At 33.6% G+C, this 26,086-nt stretch overlaps 1 protein-coding gene across 3 annotated transcripts in view; it reads left to right on the top strand.

Annotated features, from left to right (window-relative positions):
- Window positions 1-26,086, top strand: part of LOC136041501 (procollagen-lysine,2-oxoglutarate 5-dioxygenase 1-like) — a 218,580-nt gene that overhangs the window by 5,760 nt on the left and 186,734 nt on the right. For all 3 annotated transcript variants that reach the window (XM_065726205.1, XM_065726202.1, XM_065726204.1), the window contains exons 2-5: window positions 3,165-3,253; window positions 7,882-8,018; window positions 9,874-10,040; window positions 22,721-22,897. In XM_065726205.1, coding sequence (XP_065582277.1) covers window positions 3,165-3,253; window positions 7,882-8,018; window positions 9,874-10,040; window positions 22,721-22,897 — 570 coding nt within the window. The remainder of the gene's footprint in view (window positions 1-3,164; window positions 3,254-7,881; window positions 8,019-9,873; window positions 10,041-22,720; window positions 22,898-26,086) is intronic.

The following is a 26,086-nucleotide window of genomic DNA, read 5'->3' as shown; positions in this document are numbered from 1 at the left end:
TTTTTTATCTCTTCAACGTATTGCACTCTTCCTTATCACCTAGAAAAGTGGTCAGCAAACTTATTAGCCAAAGAGCCAAATATGAACATTACAACAATTTTTAGAGCCAAATTTGCTTGTTTAGCATACTAGTTTTGCATTAAATAAGTAAATTATAACTAAATAAGTAAATAAAGTAACTAAATAAGTAAATAAAACTAAATATCATACTAAACAAATATTTGTTAATGCCAGCAATATGCGGTTATCTCCTTGTAAAGTTTAAATCAGTCAGGTTTGTACCTGGCTGCTTTTAATTTTTGGCATGATTTCTAGTTCTCATCAATAAGACCACTTCTCATTTTAGTCTTGATAATATTCATGTTTGAAAAAGATTGTTTGTAAATATATGCACAACCGAAAAGGGAAAGAGCGGCAAACGAAAGATATTTCAGCTGATTGTAACTCAGGAATGCTGTTCCAAGCCTTGGAATTGCTCATGTCTTCCTTCTCTAGATCATTCGAAGCAGACCAATTGTATTGTGTACTAAGATCACATTTATATTCCAATTCAACACTGAGACGTTCGAATTTAGAGTGCCAGATCTCCCGGTTTTTTTTAAATCCAGCAACTGAATTTCATAGTGACCAATGTCTATTTTAAAAGGAGACAATTTCAACTCGGTTATTGGAACATTAAGAGAATTTTTGACAAATGCTAAAGCTGCTCTGCTGGTTTTGAAGTCCTGAAACCTGCTGAGAAATGGTTTCTTCATATTTAAAATTATTGTTTTAAAATTGTGTTTATCAATAGAGGAATTATTTTCTTGGCGATGCTTCAGCAGGCTTGGAAAGCGAAACAATTTTACCCAATTAATATCCTGAGTAAAAATGAATATTTTTTGTCGAACGTGATTACTTCATCTATTATAGAAAAAAATAAGTTTGTTTTCCCCTGTAGTTTACGATTAAGCTGATTTAGATGAGGTGTAACGTCTACCATGACATAAAAGTTTTAGACCCACTGACGGTCGATTAGCTCTGGATATTGAACACCCTTCTAGAGGAGAAATGCATTAATTTCTGGAAAAAGCGACGTGAAACGTTTTGAAACGTCCCCTATTGTAACCAACGTACATTGTTGTGAAATAGAAGATCAGCATACTCACTCCCCATTTAAAAAAAGTTCTTTGAATAGGCGACGATTAATAGCTTTGCTAAAATGGAATTGATGATTGTAACGACTAATTCCGTAGGTTTACAAATTTCTTCTGCGAATATTTGCGCCTTTTCTGGGAATTTTATTTATAGTATAAATAAAAAGTAACAAAAAAGGTATTATAGTAAGTGAGTAACCTACTGTCAACTGAGATTTCTTCTTTATTTTAATAAAGATAAAATGCCAAAAACTACAAAAATATTTAAGTGTTAGATGATTTAATTCAGATTTGTGCCCCAAAAATTTCTGAGTTCAGGGCAAATATCCCCTCAACCCTCCTCCTCTAAAGCCACCTGTGCGGAAAGAGGGGTTGGAAAGCATGCGAAAGACATAAGTCTAAATGTGTATTAAAGATTTTTTTTGGGGCCAGAGTTGACCCAGCTCTAAATGGGTATATGCAGAAAAAAACACAGGAAGCATAAGATGATTTGGCCACAATCATGCATTGCACATGCAGCCAAAGGCAGAAAGCCAGTAGATCAGAACCTATACTACCCAGACCATTATTATTGCTTCAGGTCTTTCTTTAATTTTGATTGGGATGTTGTTTCCTATAAAAGTTGAATGTTCTAAGCAACCAACGAATAACACAATGGTAAACAGGTATCTTGTCATTAATTTTTTCTTTCAAAATAGCAACAAACCCTTTTTCTTACGCCGGTCATACTTTCGACCCCATCTCTTGTAATAAACGCAATTTTATCAAGGGAATATGATATTTATTCACGTTTCTGACCTTTGGTGGTAATTATTCTAAAAGTTCTTCTTTATGTTCTAAACGAGACATACATCTTACAAAAAGTTAAACTTGTGCAGTATAATTTTTGTTTCAAGAATTGTCAACTGCTATTGGTAAAGTCTTTTTTTTTTTGTTGTATCGGATTAACGACGCTTTTTGACTACTAAGGTCCCTGCGTCGGTCCTGCAGTGCATTCCTGCAGCATGGTTCGATCTCTGGGTCCCGTATTACCAAGCTAAGGTCAAACCCGCTGCGCCATCACTGGACTTGGTAAAGTCTTTCATATGCTGCGTGTTTATATTCAAACGAATTTTAATTGTCTTATCTTTAATGGTTTTAAAAGAAAATGGCAACTCTTTAATTCTTTTCAGAATATCGGCTTTGTCTTCAAAATCTTTTAACTGAAACATAAAATTATAAGTGTTTTCGATTTATAGAAGAGTTTTAATTCATCAAATAAGATGCAATTTTTTTCTTACCAAGTTTTTTTATGAACATATTATTGTGGCTTTCGTAGATATTTCTGCCAGAGCCACATTTAAAGGACCAAAGAACCACATGCGGCTCTGGAGCCGCACTTTGCCGACCACTGCCCTAGACGCTCGATTTGTCTTATTTCTTTTCCTGTTCCCCAGGCTATGAATATCGATACCGCACGTATGCCTACTCATGACAAAATCTAAAATATCGCTTATGTTTCTCCTGGTTTTATGTACTCCAGAGTAGTTGCATCTCGGTCCAGCTTTGTCTAATGATTGAGGTTGAGATAGGAAATGATCGTACTGTTTACATCTCTGCAGGAAAGAGCATTCAGAAATGAGGTTGAACATGTTTATCTTTGTTTGTGTCTTCTGAAAAAGGGTCCTGGAGGAGGATTTAATAAATTTAGGCCTCGGCACTTGGTTTTGGCATCTAGCGTTTAGTCTTGGCTTTCGGTGCCTTGGGTTTTTCACTGTTATGGTTGCGCTATCTTATACCAGGCTTCTGGCAACACTGAGTTGCGTAAAATTGCTCAGAATATTTAATGAAGTAACCTTATTGTTGCTAGAATTTAGGAAATACGTTTTATTTTGAAAATGGGCTATTTAGTGTCTAAACTTTGGCCTAAGTCAGGTGTGGATTTCAAATCTGAGATATTCACTCGAAATAATAAAAACATGCCTTTTATGCATATATTTGAATGTTTTCTTCGGCTGCAGAAATAAATTTGCAAATTTTCTTTTTCAGATTTCTTGGTAGTTACCGTTGCCACCAATGAAACCGATGGCTACAACCGGTTTATGCGCTCTGCCAAACTTTATACTATACCCGTTAAGGTAATCTTGTTTTACAAATTGATTTTTTAATTTTCAACTGAATTGTTTATCTATCTCATTTGTTTTTTAAAGAAAAACTTCTTTCTCATGTTTTCCTTTGCTTTTGATCTAACATTTTTTTTTTGTCTAGGAACCCATAAATGCAAGGGAAAATTATGAAACTTACTTCATTGATATTTTTCATGGTATCCAAGTTAACCTAGGCTATTTCAACGTTCTACGTGCTTTTAATGTTTTTTTTTTAGAAGGCGAAGTTCATGTTTCCAAATTAAATCTTATTTAGTTTTTTTTTATAAAATATAATTTACGTTAGATTCTTCTTTTCTTGTTTTCATCTTAATTTCCTGTCAGATATTTGTGTTGTCAGTTAGAAAAAATTGTAAGACTCCAAGCGACCACTTAATGAGCACTTTTTTATTTTTAAAAGTTTATGCCTGTAAAGTTTTTAAGTAAGAAATGTGACTTGATAGGAAGCAGTATTTGGTACCTATTCGGCATCATTTTGCTATTATTTAGAAAGATGGCGTCGGTGATTTTTTGTTTTTTTGATTACTTCTCATGACATTCAGATATCATTAAGCAGTGACGTCAATTCAAGAAAATGTAAACGGGTAAAAATTTAGTTTTTTCTAAATGTATGGAGGGGGACAAATTCGTCTTTTTTTCAGTTTCCCTGATGATAATACCAAAAAAGGTATTTACTATGAAAATACTCTAAAAAGGAATTTTTCCAAAATGTAGAGGGAGGGGAAGCAAAATTATAGGGGGGACATGCCTTCCCTTCCCCTCCCTCAATTGATGCCACTGATCATGAACAACAAGGGAATATAGAACTGAGCATTAATTTGAAAACAGAAATATTCGCAGAAAAATATTCACAAATTTCTCGTCCCGAAGATACGATAAAATTTGGTTTAAAGATTGCTAACACTGGCGTAACGCAAATTCGGATTTTACAAAAAAATTAAAAATGTATGTCAAGCAATTTAACATTGAGTAAAATCAAAAAACAATCAAATGAATATAGAATAACGTATCAAGAAAAACTTAAAGGACATATAATATAGCAACAGAAAATTGGTATCACACCCGTCCCAAACCTAATTTTCAATGTTGCTTAATAATGCATAACTGGTGTATCATTTTGAGGGAATGTCAACCCTGAAAAGCTATATTTTTAATTCAGGAAAATTCAATTCGGGTTGGTCTAGAGGAGCCTCGTCTATTCTCGAGGAATCAAGAGATGATCCCGGGTTTCGACTTCGATTATTTTTAGCTTGAATTTGGGTTCGCCTTGGGATTAATTCTAGTGTCTCTTCTCATAGGTTGCTGCCTAGCATAGTAGTTTTTATTTTTGTTCGTAGTAAATTAGTCTAAGGAATGCTTCTTTGACTCATGCCTTGTTGAACTTGTCCCGAATTTGGCTCGAATTCGAATCGAAGTCTCAGCTTGAGTCGACACCAGGAATTCCTATCAGAGAAATCTGCTGTGCTAAAAATAACCATATTAGAAGGTAATTTTGATATCACGGTAAAAATTCAGGTAAAATGTCATCACGCATAATGAAAGCAAATTGCTTTGGACAATTCTACATTTATTTAATAAATAAGCTAAGACATTAGTACATTACAATAATAATAACTTATATGATAAAACAGTAGATAAGTTTGGCAGAGCAATATCATTTTCAAATTATTTTGTTTGAATTTCCGAAGAAACTTTAACACTGAAGATTTAAAAATATGTTGTCTATAGTTAATTTAATAATTAATTAGACTAATTAAAATTACTATCACACCAACAGTCACGTATGCTTAAAAACTAGACATTTCTTTTCTTATGGTTATTTTGCTAGTTAGAATGTGCTAGTCGATTGCAATTTGTTAATGTTCACTGGAAAGTAGCATCTTTAAAATCAACGCAAATGTATATTTGTTGAGTTTGAAAGAAAATCAAACACATTTTTGAGTATTCTGATCAATTTTAGTGCTGAAATTTTTTCAATTTTTGATGTTTTGTTAATACAGATTTGAAAGTGCGTATTGATTGGTTAAAACAGTTTGACCATTGTTAAAGTGTCAAATATAATTGACCTTTTTAAATGACCAACTTCTTAGGGATATTCGGGCGAAAAAAGATTAGTTGTGTTTTAAGGTCTTCATTGTTTTTTAAGACTTAAGGTATTCGTATATAAATTTTGCTGCTTGTTATTCCTTAAAAATGTAATAATTCTTCTCCTAGGTTCAAAAGCAGATATTATATTCTTTGAAACATTTTTCGGGGAATTGTGTCTTCAAAACTTCTCTCCTTGTCAAAACTCAATACTCTGCAGGAAATTTGTCTCCAGATTTTTTTTCTGTATTTGGGGTTAGTTCCAGCGTAAATGGGGTGTATCTTCACAACAACGCACAAAAGTTTTTTTTATCTTTTTAAAACTATTTTCTAATCATGCGGAAAATCAAACATCCCTGTATTAGATTAAATAAAAAAAATACAAACAGGTTTTTTCAACTGAAAGTAAGGAGCAATATTAAAACATAAAACGAACAGAAATTATTGCGTATACGAGGGGGTTTGATCCCTCGTTAATGCCTAACTCTTTACGCCAAAGTTCGAATTTTGTTCCAATTCTTTAAGAATGACCCCTGAATCACAAAAACCGTTTAATTAGAATACATAGCTCTTTTGAAAGTAAAACAAAATAGCGTAAAGAGCAGGGTATTAAAAAGGGAGTGAACCCCTCTTATACGTAATAATTTCTTTTTGTTTTAAGTTTTAATGTTGCTCCTTACTCTCAGTTGAAAAAACTTGAAATTTTTAAATTCAATTTCTGATCATTTGCATAATGCTGGGAGATACAGTGCTTCATGGAAGTTCTCTTCCCCCATCAAAAGTTCCTCCGTGAAAAGGTCGTCCCTCGTAACCTACTGGCCTCAGCAGGAAAAAAAAAACTGAAAACGTGTATATGCTTCCCAATAACCAATATTATATGTAGACAATGGGCCAAGTTCATAATTTATAGCCCTTCCCCCGGGGACCGTGGTGGATTAATTCATCATTAAAGACATAGTTTTTAGATTTTTCGATTATGCTGAACAAAATGGCTATCTCAAAATTTTGATCCGGTGACTTTGGAAAAAAATGAGTGTGGCAGGGGGCCTAGTTGCCCTCCATTTTTTTGTACTTAAAAATAGCACTAGAACTTTTAATTTCCGTTCGAATGAGACCACTCACGATATTCTAGGACCACCGGGTCGATACAATCACCCCTCGAAAAAAAACAACGAATAAACACGAATCCGTGATCTTTCTTCTGGCAAAAAATACAAAATTCCACATTTTTGTAGATAGGATCTCGCAACCTCTACAGTAGGATGCTCTCATGTGCTGAATCTGATGGTGTGGTTTTTATTAGGGTTCTATGACTTTGAAGGGTTGATTCCCCTTTTCGGAAAATAAGGGAAATTTTCTCAGGCTCGTAACATATGATGAGCATAACTAAACGTGGTAAAACTTATATATTTCAAACCAGCAAATCTAACCAGCAAATCTTTCAGATAAAAATCTGATTCTTTCTATGTGTCTTTTGGTATCAAAATTCCGTTTTTTAGGTTTTTGGTTACTATTGAGCCAGGTCGCTCCTTACTTACAGTTCATTACCACGAACTGTTTGAGTCGGGTAAAAGTGCTGATAACGTAATATCATTTTAGTATTAGCTGTAGTGATGTAATAAAATGATTTGATCATTCATGGCTTTAGCTTGAGGGGGTGGTGGGGGGTAGGCCCCAAAGAAAACTATGTCTTACAGCAAACCTTGCAATATCTCGTAATTTTACGGGGTTTCCCCAATGCCCTCAAGAGAAGAAATTGGGTTCTTGATTATCTCTCCGAAAACTTAAGTTAACAAAAATAGCGATTTGTATTTCGCTTTTAACATTCGTGTATTCACCTTAGGCCTACCTGTTTTTCACCTATTTTTCATAAAAAAGTTAGGTTCGCAGTGATCAATCGGAAAATTGATACTAACAAAATTTAGTGATCCGTATTTCGCTTTGACATTTGTTTATTTATTCAATGTGTATTTGAACGTGTAATATGTGACACTAAATATCCCCAAATTTTTCCAGAGTTTCCCCGATTTTTTCTAAAGAAGCTTGGGGTCTCGGGGCTCTCCCCGAAAATTAAGGTTATCAAGAATTAGAAGACTTGTGTTTTCACGCTAACATTGGTGTATTTATACCTCGCCGAAAAATTGCGTTACGAAGTTAACGATTTGTATTTCGCGTTAACGTCCGTGTATTACGAGCGTTAATTTCTTGAGAAATATCAGGAAAACTAGTTTATGTTCAGGAATAGTGGATTTGGCGCTTATCAAATATTATTTATTAAATGTTGAGATTTGGGTGATCAATTCCTACGGTTTTTTCAAAGTTTGTTGAGCTCAAAAGTGACTCGGCGGCGAAATGACAATTTAGTAAGGTCATCTTATCTTGTAGAGAAGGCTTCGCTCATTCTATGATTAAAACAAATGCTGCGTATGAAGAGGAACTTGGTACCTTCTTGTGAATATCACAAGAGTCGTATATAGGTAGTTAAAAATGAGTTTTGCAAGATTTTTTTTTCTCAGGTATTGGGCATGGGTGAAGTCTGGAAGGGAGGTGATGTCAAGAGAACCGTTGGAGGTGGACATAAAGTTAATCTGTTGAAGAAAGCCCTTGAGGAGTATAAAGATGACAAAGAGAAGATTGTGGCTTTTACTGACAGGTAAGATGATCTTCTGTTTTAAAAGTGTATAAAAATGTTCAAACAAAGAACAAAGAAGAACAAGGGAGAGAAAGAGAACAAAGAGAGAGAGAGAGAAAGAGGAGAGAGGGGAGGGGATGGGAGGAGAAAAAGAATTAATTGAGAAGATCAGATGTTGTAGACTGATTATATATTATATTAAGAGATAACTCGAATATTTATATATATATATATATATTAATCTTTGGCTTCTCTCAAGTCTGTAGAAAATTTTATAAAAAAGTTGTGATGTAACTCATGTAAGCTCTAAGACCTAATTCTCAAAGTGCTGTAATCAGTGCTAAGTACACTGAAAAAAAATCGCCTAGATAAACACCGTACGTGCTTATCTGCAATTATGAAATATCTGCACTCGCAGGGAGAAAGGATTATTTTTTTCCTGTCTAGCCAGATTGTCCGCTCTGATACACCATGTATAGTCTTGCTTTACAGGAAATGTGCTGTACTTCACAAAATACAACTTGAAAGAGGATTTTAAGATCTATATGTACATCAAGTAGCCTGAAGAAAAGAAGATTAAAGCTTTCAAATGAGATAAATGCAGTTTTTCTCGGAGAGGGGAGGTAAAATGGGGGGATTACGCAAAACCTGTGAGTTTTTTTAAATTGTAGGAAAATGCTAGAAAATCGTAAATAAATAGAAGCTTTCACAGTTGTATGTGGAGGGGGGGGGGGGACTTGGAAACCCCGTCAAGAAACGGAAACTGTAAGTTGTGATTTTGTATAAAAACATTCTCAGCTTTTTTAGTGCAAAATCAACAGTATACTATCTATATATTGTACAGTTTGAAAGAGTTCTACAAAATCTATAAATATTTCATATTACACACGAAAAATTAGTTTAGTACCGTCATATCAGGTCAACGTGGAAGATAAACAGATTCAGTATTCTTTTCTTTACTATTACTTTCACGCCAAAATTGCTCGACTCTGGAAAAATTATTCCTCGCTGAGATTAGAACATTTAGTAAGTTTCACTTATTATTCAACATTTTATACATCCAGTTCAACCCCCAAAGGATAGTATATATAAAAAAAACGATGGGAAAAATATCAAGAATAAATATATTATGACCACTGATAAACTAATAACAGATCGGGCAGCTGCAATTTTCCCTGTTAAATATGTTTCCTCTGAAAATGGATGAAATAATCTGACTTTGGGACCACATTTTGGTTTGCAGGCTCAGAGTTTTTGTTTATGGAGTTTTACTTAGTCACCATGGGACTTCTGACGGATTTGTTCTCATTACTTCAAGTATTCAAGTGGTTTTGAAGTTTAAAGGTCTCTTGCAAGTTTTAAACTATACCTAATAACAAGGTGCCCAATTCTTATTATGCTAATTTGTGAAAATGTTGGGGGAAGGGGGAAATTCCTTTTTCAAAATCTAAGGGACAATTTTGTTGGTTTTGTTTGATTTTTTTTTTCCAATGAAAATATCAAATGGAGGGTGTTGGGCACCATTGCCTAATCCGTATTTGAATAAGGAACTTTGCGGCCTTTTAAAGAGAAACAAAGAGAGAGAGCGACGGAGGAAAGAAGAGGAGAGAAGAGAAGAGAAGAGTAGAGAGAGAGTAGAGAGAGAGAGAGAGAGAGAGAGAGAGAGATTATTTGCAAAATAATTGGGAGCTTATGGTTATTGAACTTGGTCTATTTATAGTTTTATGTGTCAATTTTCATGCTATTTGGAAAAAAAAAATTCAAAAGCGATAACTGAATTTCTCTCATATCAGGAGTTTTTACAGCTTTATTTATATTTAATTTCAATTATATTTTTGAATTTAGTTTCTTAATTTTTCCTATTCTATTTATTTAGCTATGATGTAATATTTGCTGGCAGCCCTGAAAAGATAATACAGCAGTTCAAAACCTTTCAAGCAAGAGTCGTTTTTTCAGCTGAAGGATTTTGTTGGCCAGACCAGAACTTAGCTGACCAGTACCCAGCTGCTCCTTTAAGAGGGAAAAGATTCTTAAATTCTGGAGGTATACTTTTAAACTAATTGCTTGTTTGAAAATAAAAAAAAAAAAAATCTTGCAAAGTTGGGGTTAAGGCTTGCGGACGAAGCAAGAAATATGAAATTACTAATTTCTGCAGCTGAAAATACGGACAAAAATTCCACGAATTATGAAAATAGGTTTGGGCGTGAAAGGTACAAATTTGGTTTTGATTTTACTATTCATATGGTTTTGACCCTGTAAGTAATTTTTAGAATATTTTAATTTTTGGCTGGGTTTTGACTAAAAAGAAAAATTAAATTGAAAAAAATTAATAAACAACATTGGCTAATTTTTGAGTATGTTGTTACGTAAGGTTATGTAAAGATTAGGTTTTCCTTTTCGGTGAATTCAGGGTATCAGTGAGTTAATTGCGAGGGAGGTAATGTAAGGTAAACAGAGGAATTTCAGAGCGAAAGAAACTACATTTTTTGGAATGTTTCTAAATCTTGTGCCACCGTGGAAGGAATGTCGTATGACATAAGAATACCCTAGGAAAGGGCTAGGCAAATTTTAAGGTTTATCAAATAGTTTTAGAATAAGAATACCCCAAGAATAAAGCTAAAAAAAAAGAAAATCACAATGTGTCTTAGGTGGGAAATCAAATCGACCATTGTATTTGTTAAACTAGGTTAATGTTAACTATAATAATTATCAAACCACGAAAAAATCTTACACCCTGAAAGGTTGTCCACTTGAAAAAATTGTGCACACAATGTGGAGCGTGTTTCGCATGGCAGAAATGTGATGCGAAGAGGCGATGCGTAGGAAGAGTTTGCCTACGTGTGGCACATAGTTTGCCACGCAAGGGGGGACAAGTAGTGTTGCGAGATATACGCTAGGTGGTGGAGAATGGGTAACTCGTTGCTTATAACTTACATAACCCTTCTTTCTTTCGCAAGAATTTATCAGCCATTAGTTACTAGACCAGCGCTAATATGTCACGAAACTGGAAATTCAACTTTTATATACCGTTAATTCTTCGTATAGCCGGTTTTACTGAATGATTGACCGTAAATGTGACAAATCAAATATTTCCGGCGATACTCTGCTGAAGACATGTTTTTAACATCTGCCTTTGAACTTCAGACACAAGAATGGAATGTTTACGTCAACTGCTCCATGGATGGGGGGGGGGGTCAATTGGTTGACAACCACTAAAATGTAGTTTTAAAAGGAATCAAGAATTAAAGAATGGGATGAAAATCGAGTTTCCCTGCCACTCCCCCCCAAAAGAAAATTTAAATATTTTGCCTCTGATTTCTTCATGTTTGTTTAGTTAAATTTACTGTAATGAGTTTTTTGATTTCAGCTATGTATTGCCCGTAATGAACGTTTTAGTCAATATAAATATTTATGAAGATTCATGTGCTTCGTTGATGTCTCCAAGAAGGGTACCTCAGAAGCTTTTCTATAAAATTGTAAAATATTCACTTTTAAGGTCATTCAGACAGGAGAGTGGGTGCGTGATACATCAAATATTTTACGGTTTAATTATGCCCAAAGCATGTTTCAAGCAGCTGCCCTGGTACTTATGTCTTATTCCTACCACACTCAAGAAGTGAAGTTAGGCTAATCATAACAAAATAGACCTAAATATGATGAAGTTCTAATAATTTAGCAACAAAATTATTGAAACTAATGCAGAGAATTATGGAAAGCAGGCCACCCAGAACGCATTAGATTAAATAATTAATTAACCAACTTTATACCTGTATATTAGTTTATCTTACTGAGTCTAAGCTGATTATCTGCGAGTGCAAACAGAAAAACCGGTTTTAAACAGATCAAACTTCATGGTTGTGGGCGGGATACACTGTAAGTTCTGCTGTCCTTAAAGTTAGGACTTAACTAAAGAAATGGAAATTGAATCTTTTTGTCCGAAATACCGTTTAGGGAAATCTCCCCATAAGAAAAAAGGAATTTGCGCCCAGGGTAAACAGGTTTCACCCAATGGAAGGTATATGGTGCCTACATTCTTCTCTTGTGTACATTTATTTAAGATATGCTACCTTTTCTAAGTTTATACCATGCCTTTCCAGCTATTCTCATTCTCAGCAAACACCAAATCCACAGAATAGCCGAGCACGGTCTAGAACGTTATTAGTAAATGAAAAATGTTTGTAGTTCTAGTAAAATAATAACGTAACGTATCAACTAGGGTGCTACAGTGATTTTTTCAAACATTTCAAACTGGGTGATAAACGGTAGGCTACCTATTGGAAGGTGTATCAAGTGAATATCTAAGAAATTAAAATATGGACAAGGTTTTTTTTTGTGTAATATCAATGGTACATACAAGTAAAGATATCAAAATTATTTTTAAGAGGCTATAATATTTATTTAAAATAACTCACTAGTAAAAAAATGTTTCCTATACATTTTTTTTAATATATAATAAACAATTAAAAAATGTATTTCAAGAGAATGTCTACTATCTGCCACCTGGTGTACATCATGGAGCACCATAAGTTCCACGCAACTCTACTACGTGTAGCACAGTTTCTCCACTCTTGGCATAGCCCCAAGGCTTTTTACATGCTTTTACGGAATTTCTGAAAGTCGGTAACCCCTTAGTCTAACTTCCAGTTTGTGTGGATGAATTTCATACATACTAATTTTAATCAGTTTCGGCAATTGCAAAGATTCTAAAACGTGGTTTTGGATTGAGCTATTGAAAAAAGAAATTATTCTATTGAAGAAAGCTGTGTTTTTTAGAGTTTCATTTCTAAATTTTCTTCCATAGTCAAAAGACTGTTGCTAAAATGGCTAAAACTAAATGAATAGTACTAAACGGATGGAAAGCAGTAAAAGTTGGGATAAACTCAAATGCCCTACGTAACTGAAATTTATTAATGGACATGTTCCGGGTTTTAAAATATTAAAATTACAAATCTTTCAACACCAAAGGATATACGATAACCAAGGGGATGTGGGAGGGCTTGGGGCCCAGCCAACTGGAATTAGAATATTTCAAACTCCTTATTCAAATTTTCAAATACTTTCTTTACTGTTGCCTTCTTCTTGAAGATCTGTTGCCTTGAATTCTTCGTAAATCAAGGACCAAAGATTTAATTGTTTTAAGATTACGATTGATTTTAAAGTTGAAATTTAAAACTAAGGAGCTAAGAAAACACAACAAGTCATCCAAGCCTATATCAGGGATAGTTTTTGAGCTACAATTTAATCAAAATTTCATTCTATTTTAATGTTGACTATTGTTATTTATAAATAGCACGTAGATATAGAAATGAGCATTGAAACATCTCTCTTAGATGTTTGAGCACCCCATTAGTGGTGACAAAAAAAGATAAAGAGAAAAAGAAAAAGAACATATTACTGCTTTACATGCAAAAAAGTAATTTTTGTTGTTGCTCATGTTGGGGGACTAAACTTTTTCTATACGGGTTTTTTGGCTATGGTGATTCTAATGGGCCATTTTTCACTTAGAACTATATTCGACGGGCTCCAGGGTAATTTTCGGAAAGTCCCATAAATTTGTTTTTGCAATAAATTTTTACCAATAAGATTGGCCGAAATAACAGCTACCATTTCCTAAATCAGCTTCAAATTGCGATTCCTATCGTTTGGTAGTTTTTTTCCAAAATGTGTTGTTAAATTTTCGGTTACTATGGGTCAGAGTTCGATCTTTACTAGACTGCGTCTGACGTCACAACCATGAATAAAAACAAGCTTCAAAAACTGTATAAGTTGCTTCGGTTGTCCTGAAGGGGGAACCCTCTAATAGAAAAAGAGAGGCGAATCCTCTTATTCTTTAAAAGAAATCCAAACTTCGTTCGAGAACAATTTAAAACTACTTCTTAGGCACATTTCAACTGGATGAATTTGGAGTAACTAAAAAGCTGAACTAAAGCTAGGTAAATTGACCGAGGTCTCTGTATTATAAGTTTTATGATTAACTGAATGTTGAGATGGCTAAAAAACAGACATACCTTTATATTCAGGATTTCATCCTGAATCCATAATAAGACATTCATTTGTGTCGCAAATAAACTTTATCCCTCCCCTCCCTAATGGTCAAACAGGTGATCAGAATTCTAATTTTGTAATGAGCTGGATTTTCCATACGTCACTCTTTCCTTCAAATTGATGTAGATGTACAATTCGGGATTCATGTTTGACCATTAGGGGGATGGGGTGTTGATAACGTTCTTTTGCGGCGCACATAAATGTTGTATTTGGGATTAAATTCTGATTTCAAAGGCATGTCTGTTTCTGAGCTACCTTAATGTTCAGTTAATCGGGGAACTCGCCCTTTTTCTTAAAGTACAAAAAACTGTTTTTCAAGATTTATGCTTTCTCAATATTTAGGTAACTTTCCGATGTTGGTTCAATACCCTTTTACTCTGCAAAAAACCCAATACTGTCAGCTCATTCAGATGTTGCAACCAGACTGAAACGTGACTTATAGCAGGTGTGCAGTAAAATTGTTAGTCCATCAAATTATCAACAGCAAGTAAATTATCTCAAAATTGGAAAAGAATCTAGGTACTTTAGAATTTAAGTTAGGTTGATCACAATGAAATATACCAAAATATGACGTAGATAACTTCGAAGACCACACTGACTTTCCATGACGAAAGTATAACAGTTCAAAATAGGGATGAAACCTTCTAATCGACTGTGAGCAGATATAGTTTTTTTTTTGAGTTTTACTGCTGATGATGAGCACTGTATATGTGTTCGAAATATCCAGTTAAAATTTTTATATCTGTTCACTGTCGATTAAAAGGTTTCATCCCTATTTTGAACTGTTATAATACCAAAATATGATGCAAATATGATGCTTTAATTACAAAATTTTGGAAACTACAACAGAGAATTATGGAAAGCAAGCCGCCCAGAATGCATTATATTAAATACCTAACATAACTTAACCACATCCATATCTATCTATATATATAAAAATAAGTTGTCTGTCTGTGTGTCTGTCTGTGGATCAGGTGACGTCATGTTTCTGTGTTGACTGACGTCATGAAATTAGTTGTCGTCATTTTTGCTTTGACGGTGACAACATTCAAGATATTTAAGACATATGTTCACGTAGAAATCTATTAATGTTTAAGTTTACAATGACTGATGAACTTACCATGGCAAAAGCCGATGAAGATGCTCAAAGAGTCTATGCCAAAAAACTTGCTGCTGATAGAGAAAGTCAGAAAAGAAAGCGTGCCGAGGAATCAAAAGAACAGCAAGGAAGTAGGCTTGAGGCTGATAGAGAAAGAAAGAACAGAAAGCGTGCCGATGAATCAAAAGAACAGCAAGGAAACAGGCTTGAGGCTGATAGAGAAAGAAAGAACAGAAAGCGTGCCGAGGAATCAAAAGAACAGCAGGGAAACAGGCTTGAGGCTGATAGAGAAAAAAAGAACAGAAAGCGTGCCGAGGAACTACCAGAGCAACGCGGAAGCAGACTTGCTGCTAAAAGAGAAAGTGAAAAAAGAAGGCGTGCCGAGGAATTACAAGAACAGCAAGAAATCAGGCTTGCTGCTGATAGAGAAAGTAAGAAAAGAAAGCGTGCCGAGGAATCACAAGAACAGCAAGAAATCAGGCTTGCTGCTGATAGAGAAAGTAAGAAAAGAAAGCGTGCCGAGGAATCAGAGCAACCTGAAAGTTATCGCCTGGCATTCAGGTACAACCCAGTCGATGATTATAGCTTGAGTAGATGTGTTCAAATCGGGACAATGTCTAAAATTTGTCCCTATTGCAAGGCCTTGAAATTCAATGGTGAAACAATGGGAATGTGTTGCGCCTCAGGAAAAGTTAAACTTCCTCTATTGGCTGCACCACCAGAGCCATTGAAGACGAATGAATGCTTGCCTGAAAAATTCTAATTTATGGGCACACGTAAAAATATTAAAATTAACTACAAATATACGTGTCCGATTGCAAAACGATGACTCTGGTCAAACATTTTCAGATCAATTGCTGACAATTGGAAACGGAAAGCTCCCAGTAGACTCAATTTCAGGACGTGTACAACTACCTGCTGATTTCTGTAATTTAGTGACGTCCAAAAATGAATTGATTGAAAAAGTATTTCCGAATATTCTAAAAAATTATAAAAATAATAAATGGCTAAGTGAAAGAGCGATTCTCGCACCCAAAAATATAGACGTCCACGAAATCAACAATATTGTTTTGACCAAGATTCGAGACCAGGCAGTCCTTTACAAGTCAGTCGACACAGTTTTGGAACCAAATGAAGCGGTTAATTATCCATCTGAATTTTTAAATTCCATAGATCTTTCAGGGTTTCCACCACACGTGCTACAACTAAAAATAGGCGTACCAATAATACTTTTAAGAAATATAAACCCACCGAAGCTTTGCAATGGCACTCGACTTGCCGTAAAAAAAACAATGGAAAACCTAATAGAGGCCACAATCTTGACAGGGCCTTTTGAGGGTGAGGCTGTTCTTATTCCTCGCATTCCCATGATTCCAACGGATCTGCCTTTTCAATTTAAAAGATTGCAATTCTCAATTCGATTAGCATTTGCAATCACCATTAACAAAGCTCAAGGTCAATCATTAGAAAAATGTGGTATAGATCTTAATACTGATTGTTTTTCCCATGGACAATTGTACGTTGCATGTTCGAGGGTCGGTAAACCTGACAATCTATTTATATGCAGCGACAATTGGGCAGCGAAGAATGTTGTATATTCGCAAGTTTTACGCAGTTAATTTGTATTGTATCTATCTATCTATCTATCTATATAAAAACGAGTTGTGTGTATGCATGTTTGTTTGTTTGTAAAAAGAGCGTTTGCATATGATGTCATTATTAGTACGTACGGCTTTGTATATGCAGAGACACACAGTTTTGGAACCAAATGAAGCGGTTAATTATCCATCTGAATTTTTAAATTCCATAGATCCTTCAGGGTTTCCACCACACGTGCTACAACTAAAAATAGGCGTACCAATAATACTTTTAAGAAATATCAACCCACCAAAGCTTTGCAATGGCACGCGACTTGCCGTAAAAAAAACAATGGAAAACCTAATAGAGGCCACAATCTTGACAGGGCCTTATGAGGGTGAGGCTGTTCTTATTCCTTGCATTCCCATGATTCCAACGGATCTGCTTTTTCAATTTAAAAGATTGCAATTCCCAATTCGATTAGTATTTGCAATCACCATTAACAAAGCTCAAGGTCAATCATTAGAAAAATGTGGTATAGATCTTAATACTGATTGTTTTTCCCATGGACAATTGTACGTTGCATGTTCGAGGGTCGGTAAACCTGACAATGTATTTATATGCAGCGACAATTGGACAGCGAAGAATGTTGTATATTCGCAAGTTTTACGCAGTTAATTTGTATTGTATCTATCTATCTATCTATCTATATAAAAACGAGTTGTGTGGATGCATGTTTGTTTGTTTGTAAAAAGAGCGTTTGCATATGACGTCATTATTAGTACATACGGCTCTGTATATGCACAGACAATGGGAAAGCCAAGAATGTTGTTTATTCGCAATTTTTACGTAGTTTGAAACACATATATAAATCTATCTATATTCACAGGTGGGACACAGGGACACAACTACAATGGCGCATAACTAATATGGCGCGTAACGACTTACGCGCGCGGGAGGGCTTGGGGGGGCGCGAAGCGCCACCCCAGCAGCTAGTATTAAATATTTTATTAAAATACGCCTTCATAGATACCGTTTATCTCGATCAGGCTAAGCTGATTATCCCCGAGTGGACTCAGAAAATTTCATTACCGATCAAGAAAACAGTGTGGTCACCACACACATAAGTACCGGAATATAAATAAACGAAGCGAAAATCGAACCTAATACGTTTATGGCAAGATAGTGTGAGTGCTTGTGCTCTACGAACTAAGAGCGTTAACAGTTGTGCTATGGAGGGACCGGCGCATTAAACCAAATGTTCTGGAAGCATTGCAACGAGTATCGAACATAGCGCTATGAAAGTGCTGAACTATTAATAATAATAATATAATTGTAATGATTTGTTTTTTTATTTTAAGAAATGTATGTACATTTCAAATGTATGTTCTTCAAAAATGTATTGTACACAACTCTGCCTAGAGACTATAGTCTATAAGAGACTACGGACGATACATCGTCAACAAAGAAAATTTGAGCAAAATGAGGACTTAAGCAGAAAGAAAGGGCGAAAGAAGCTTGACTTACTCAGCCTCAGAAACCCTAACTGCACAAGAAAATTTAAATCTCTGCACAAACACACTGGCTATCATCCAAAAGAAAAACCAAAATTAAAAATTTCGACGGCTGAGAATAACACACTGACTTCATCAACTAAAAACAGTGGAATTTCAACAATTTAGGGAATCCTGTATAACATTACGCGATTTTAACACATTCAGCGAATTTTCCCAAATTCGAGGCCCAACATGTCGTATAAGTCCCATTCATAGTATTATGAACACCGAAATTTAGCAATGGCTAATTAAAGCCAATCACAAGTTTTGTATATAATTGTTCAGTCAATCAAATATAAATGGAAAACCTGATTGGCTCAAACTTGTGCTAGGTAAATTTTGGTATCAGTGAAATCTGATTGTGAATGGGCCTATACTAATCTTGATCTAGTAGTTACAACTAACGGTCTACCCATTAAAGGGCATAATCGTGAAGAGATCATACTAATTTTAAAAGCAAAGAAAAGACGGAATTATCTAATTATTAGTAAAACTATAAGTAAAATTATTACTGATAGTGAAACTTTTGTAATCACTGCTTTTAACTTTTTGTTTGGTCACATCTGTCACTAATAATTACTATTATTACTAATAATTACTAATAATAATTATATTAATAATAAATATTAGTAAATAATTACTTAACCACAATATTTTCGCAGTATGGGTTGCACTAAAAAATTTAAGAAGAAAGTGACCGTGTATTCTTGTATATTTGGTGGGTTTCTTATTCAATGGAGAGGGAGGGAGGAGGTAGAAATCTTTGATTTTCAGAAGCAGCATGAAAACATACATTCCTATGTTTTTTATTTTTTGGACTTTTTTCGTTATATCACTATTCACTTATGGATTAAGTTGCTTCAATTTAGGGGTATTAAGTTGAAACAAAAGAGTTTAGTATGGCAAAATGCGTTGGTTACTTTATAATATTGACTATGTATTTGAATATTGGGGAAGGGGGTAAAGTAAAGTGAAATACTTTCAGGAATTATGTGAGTAATCCTAAAATATTTCGAAAAGCGCTTCACTTTACTTTATCCTTCCCACCCCCAACTAATACAAATATATTACAAAAATTATATATTTCCAGTGCATTTTATTATATGTCACTCTTGTATTTCACTTAATACCCGTAATTGACCATAAAATGGAATACTAAAAGAAACAAAAGGGGATCTTAAAGTTTTCTATATATCTGATCGTTGGGAGGGAGCAAGGTAGATTTGAATATGCGACTGATAAATTAAAAAAAATTCGAGAATTTTTCGTGGTACAAATCACATTAAACAGTTGAAAAGAAAGTGAAAATTTATTCTTGTTTAGTTCAAGTCCTTGTTCAAGGAAGAGTGGTGGGGGGGGGGGTGAGAGTTGATGAAACATCTTCAGATTGTGAAAGAAGCCTGGAAAGATACATTCTCTTGCTTTAATTTTCTGGGAAATATTCTGTGCCTTCAAACAAAAAAATCATTGAAAAAAGGGATATTTATATTTCTAAATATTTGTTCTACGGGAGAGAGGAAAGTACCGTAGTCCTGAGTTTATGAGCATTTAAATTCTAAAAAAAAAAAAAACAATTTTGTCTTAAAAGACGGATTTCTTTGATTTTTAGATTATTCCTCCAAAGAAGTACTTGTTGTATGTTTGATTTCCCGTGCATTTTATTATATGTCACTCTTGTGTTTCACTTAATACCCGTAATTGACCAAAAAAAGGAATACTAAAAGAAACAAAAGGGGATCTTAAAGTTTTCTATTTATCTGTTCTTTGGGAGGGAGCAAGGTAGGTTTGAATATGCGACTGATAAACTTTAAAAAATTCAAGAATTTTTCGTGGTACAAATCACATTAAACAGTTGAAAAGAAAGTGAATATTTATTCTAATATAGTTGAAGTCCTTGTTCAAGGAAGAGTGGTGGGGGGTGAGAGTTGGTGAAACATCTTCAGATTAAAAGAAGCCCGGAGAGATATATTCTCTTGCTTTAATTTTCCGGGAAATATTCTGTGCCTTCAAAAAAAAAATCATTGAAAAAAAAAATGATATACTACAGTTCTAATTAGTGGCTTTTGATTTATTACAATATCATCTCAACATTGCCTCGAAGTTTCAGCTAAAAGTCATCAGCTATTCCTGGGACATTTCAGATACGCCTTTCTGATAACCTAGATGCATTTGGTAATAACAATAATTGAATAAAAAAAAATAATTAAATAATAATAATGCCTTAAGAATGATAATCACCCCTGAAACTGCACCCCCTCGAAATGTTATTTTTTGGGGAGTGGGGAGGGGCGGAGATCTGAAAAATATATTTTGGGGTCGCCATTTTCCCGATTTTCTAGGGAGGCTTTTTGATCAAATCTTTTTTTATAGAAAATGTTTGTTTTAGGAAACTCATCAAAATGTCAAAAGATGGTAAAATGTTTAAACAATAAAACGTTTTTTTTTTCGTTTTATACTGACATTTGATATGCTATCAACAGTTCGTGGTAACGAACTGTAGTAAGGAGCGACCTGGCTCAATAGTAACCAAAACTCTAAAAGATGGAATTTTGATACCAATAGTTAATCAAAAGAACCGAATTTTAATGCTGATTTTAAATATATAAGTTTCATCAAGATTAGTCTTACCCATCCGAAGTTACGAGCATGATAAAATTTGCCTTATTTTAGAAAATAGGGGGAAACAACCCTTAAAATTCATACAATCTTAACGAAAATCACACCATCAGATTCAGCGTATCAGAGAACCCCATTGTAGAAGTTTCAAGCTCCTACTAGAAGTTCAAGAGTTTTTTACTGTTTTAAAAAGTAGAGTTAAGAGAAAGAGTCAAACGTTAGCGTAAAGAGCGAGGCGTTGAGGAGAAAAAACCCTTTCCATATACGGAGTAATTTCTGTTTGTTTTAAGTTTTAATGTCGCTCCTTACTTTCATTAAAAAAAACTAGTTTTTTTTTATTTAATCTATTTCTAGTTCCATGAATCTTGCTACAATAAAACGTTCCAAAATTTTTCGCCAGTTTTTCAAGATAGAAAACTATTTAACACGTTTAATAATGATTAGACTAGTAAACTACTATAAAACTTGTCTAAATAGAATCGTGGCCACTAGATAGTGCTTGAGTAAATCAATACCAACCGCGTTAACAAGCAAGGAAGGTTATTTTATGGTTCAGTTTAATTGTAAATAAATTGATGTTTCCTATTGTTTTGCTTTTCATCATTAATTTTATAAGAGTGCTGGTGAGTTATATATATATATATATATATATATATATATATATATATATATATATATATATATGTATATATATATATACATATATATATATATATATATATATATATATATATATATATATATATATATATATATATATATATATATATATATATATATATATATATATATATATATATATATATATATATATATATATGCATATATATATATATATGCATATATATATATATATATATATATATATATATATATATATATATACATATATATATGCATATATATCTATATATCTATATATATATATATATATATGCATATATATCTATATATCTATATATATATATATATTTATATATATATATATATATATATATATATATATATATATATATATATACATATATATATATATATATATATATATATATATATATATATATATATATATATATATATATATATATATATATATATATGCATATATATTATATATATTGTATATATGCATATATATATATATATATATATATATATATATATATATATATATATATATATATATATATTATATATATATATATATATATATATATATATATATATATATATATATATATATATATATATATATATATATATATATATTATATATATATATATATATATATATATATATATATATATATATATATATATATATATATATATATATATATATATATATATATATATATATATATATATATATATATATATATATATATATATATATATATATATATATATATATATATATATATATATATATATATATATATGCCAACTATAGCTGCCTCTCTAAAATTGCTAACTATCCGTAACAACACATTAATTAAATCGGACCGTCGAGTCTCTGTGGGATATTCTCCTTGTAAATGTTTGTTTAAGAAAAAAATGGAACTTGAAATTGATCAGTTTGTTGTCTATAGAACTGAAGAGAAGGCAGTTGAAGTTTGGCAATTCTTATATAATGCAAAAGGCCTTCAAAAAAAAAAAAAAAAAAAAAAAAAAAAAAAAAAAAAAAAAACTGGATGCTTGGAACTTTTTTCGGACTCCACGTGAACTGTGCTTTAGTCTTGTAGTTTAAACAATCGAAAGTAGTTCGTTTATAATTCTTTGTGTGTTTGTGTTTTATTCTATTGTTTCTATTTGTGTTTTAATTTTAGGATTCATTGGGTATGCTTCTGACCTGTATGAAATTGTTTCCCACAAGGAGATTGATGATAGTGACGATGATCAGCTTTATTACACCTTGATCTATTTGGATGCTGGTCTACGAGACAAGTTTCAGATGAAATTGGATCACAGAGCTGAAATTTTTCAAAATTTGAACGGAGCCGTTAGTAAGTACTGTTGATTTCCTAATTCACTAAATATTCAAAAAAAGTTTACAATCCACAAATTGCGTTTGAGCCGCTTAGAAGTACTCAAAATGCAGCACCAGCGGTGTCTTGTGTTGAGCAGAATACGCCAGGACTTGAAGAACATGTGAGTCCGAGAATCGCTCAACAGAGCTGAACATAATTCCTAGAGCTCAATAGAGAATTCCTGGGAGCTCAGAAAAATTAAGACAGAGCTCAATAATTCTGCTCTAGGAAATCTAAGCCTATCGTCTAAGACTTCTAAGCCTTCTCTAAGCAATTTTACTGACATTTGAAATCTAACAATATAAAGTATTTGTATCTATTTATAGAGTAGCTTCTCAGAAGTCACGTCGAATGACTCAATTTTTATTAATTTATTTTTTTTATTCATTTTTTAAAATTTATTTTTTGTTGTCGAAGCACTTGATGTGAATTTGCACGCTTACAAGGGAATTTGCTAAAGCTAGGGAATAAAACTCCCAAAATGTCGAAGATTTTAACGTATTTTTCCTACAGGGTAACCCAAAAAACGGGCTATGTTCACTTTTTATGATATGATCATCCTTATTTCTGTGAACACTGTAAAATCAAGGTCTGTGAACAAAACGAGACCTTAATTGGAGCTCCTGAAAAAAGCAGTGCTCTGTCAAATACTGCTACGAGGCAGTCTTGCTCAGGGAAGTCAACCACAAATTCATGCGTCGGTTTGAACGCGGAAAGCCCTTTCCAAGAGCAGGTATTAGGAATAGGAGAAACACTTTCAAGGAGTACAACGCCATAGAATTCCTCAATGCAGCCATTTATAAAGCCAATTGTATGTGCCTGGAAGCATGGAGCTGCACTGTTCGAGACGAGGAGAGCTGCATCCAGCTGCATCCAAGGTATTTTACCTAAAGCAAGACTTAGTCCGTGAGGAATACCTAAAACTGAGTATGATCTGTCGTCCCCTGGAATAGCCTTCCAGCAGAGGTAATTACTGAAAATCCCTCGCTTGGAACATTCAAGCGAAGGTACGGCAAATACATGAAACCTGAAAATTCAATAAAATAAAGGAGATCTTGACCGTTTACTCAAGAGGAAAAGAAGATATACTTCTCTCCAAGAGGAAAATAAAAATACCTAGAATTTTCACATTTTAATATGATGATTTATACTCAATAGAGTACTTGTAACCTAGTCCACGGCTTTTTTTTTTTTTTTTTTTTTTGGTGTTCCTGTATACATTTTTTAAGAAACCAATTTGATTAATCATACTAAAACAGACACTTACATTCTCGGCACTAAAATACAAGAGCAAAAAAGAAACCGATTACGGTTTTTCCCCTTATGCTTGGTTCGTCATAATCCAAGCAGTCAGTAAACTTTCTCGCATTGTGTCAATTCTGAAGCTGATCGATTTTGTTGATTTGGCTACTGGGTGGCTCGTTTATCATGTACAATTTTATGCCTAAAATTTCCAGAATGATTTATCTATAATTGGTTGTATTTTTTTCTGCCTTTAGTGCTTAAATGTAGTTTAATTTGATTTTTTGCTTCTAGTTTTTCAAATCATTTGTCGTTTGTCATTTTTCAGCCAGTTCTGCTAGAACTGGGCCTTATGGATTCCGTCATTTTGTAATCTAATTTAGCTAGAAAGATCTGTTTCTTTTTTTTAACTTGACCCCCCCCCCCCCCTGAAATGAAATTTTCGTGAATTGACGCCACTGGAAAAATAGACGAAAAGGACTTGTTTGGACGAAAATGATATTACACAAAAAAAAAATCGGAAATGAAAACTTTTTTTCATCCTTAAATACTATATTTTATTGAACCAAGTTGTTAAAGGGAGCATCCGCTTTCGTAGAGAAAATTTTGAATGATCAATGACTGTCTTCTTAACCATTAAAGTTGTTGCTCTGATTGTCTCATTCTTTGGCTAGCGATAAATAATTAAAACATTAATAATCTCTAAATGAATGCAATTATTGCCAAAGGATCCTGATGTAAAAAGCATGTAATATACGCAAGGTTTGGTGGACAGGTGGGGAGGACTTATTCATTAATTGACGTCAATCAACTCGATACTGCAGTTGACGATAACTGGAACTGTGTAAGTGCCTCTATCCGTCAAACTCATAGTCATCATGATCACTGTAAAATCCTGATTTGATTGACATGTAATATGTCTATATACTCAAGGCTGGGGGAAGGGAACTGGAGAGTTATCTACGGCACCTCAGCTATTCAAGTTATTAATCATTTCGTGATTTCATTTCAACACGGTGTATGCTATTAAGGCGGGGAAAATTACTTAATCATCTTCTCATTAATTGATGTCGATCAAACTGATAATACAGTTGACAGTATCTTACACCTGGATCTACCTATCGGCGCCTCTCTTCACCACGCTCGCAGTATTTTCACCGTACATGTTTCTCACCGACTATCCGTATCTGGTGCTTCAATTCGCTTCATTCTCTTTAATCGTCCCCTTGGATGCTATCCCCAAGTGAAATGCATTTAATGAGAATTATTTAAGTAAAAATCAGTTTCATCTTTTTCTATTTCACCAAAGAATTGGTCTCATGGACCTGAAATACAAGGTTGGAAAAGAAGCATGGTAGATCTAGAAATCAGAGCATCAGAACTTTTTTAATACAGCTTGTTTCTTTTCCTTTATCGCCTCGTTCTTTCTAATTTGTTGTTGACTGGCTTCTAGTGAATAATAATATAGTAAATTTAGTAATTGATTCCGATTAAATTTAATCATTTAACTAATGTTAAATAACATGAAATTAATATTCCACAAACAACACCGGAATAATACTACTGCTGCTACTACTACTAACAACTCACCACAGCACCATGCCATCTAAGGCCAACACAGCTACGTACGCTCCTCCTCCATCCTGATTAAAAAATATAGCCGTGTTTTATTATTCAAGTCAATCTATTTTGCAGATCATTACGTCTATTCAAACCTGTGTTTCCATTGGTTTTCTGTGAAATTCAATTACAAAAGGAACTGTTCGTCTCCCAATAGTATCTTTGATTTTAAGTACTTTTTCTTAGGATGAGTCGCTGACAGAGTATCTTTGCTAATCAGAATGATATAGTAAAATGGAAAATGCTGCCATATTCGCCTTTGGGGGGGGGGGGAGGGGGCTACTAGGTATCCATCTGCTATAT

This window comes from Artemia franciscana, unplaced genomic scaffold, assembly GCF_032884065.1.
Source record: "Artemia franciscana unplaced genomic scaffold, ASM3288406v1 PGA_scaffold_23, whole genome shotgun sequence".
Lineage (NCBI taxonomy): Eukaryota > Metazoa > Arthropoda > Branchiopoda > Anostraca > Artemiidae > Artemia > Artemia franciscana.
The sequence above is the reverse complement of the archived record's forward strand: the minus strand, read 5'-3'. Positions and strand labels throughout refer to the sequence as shown.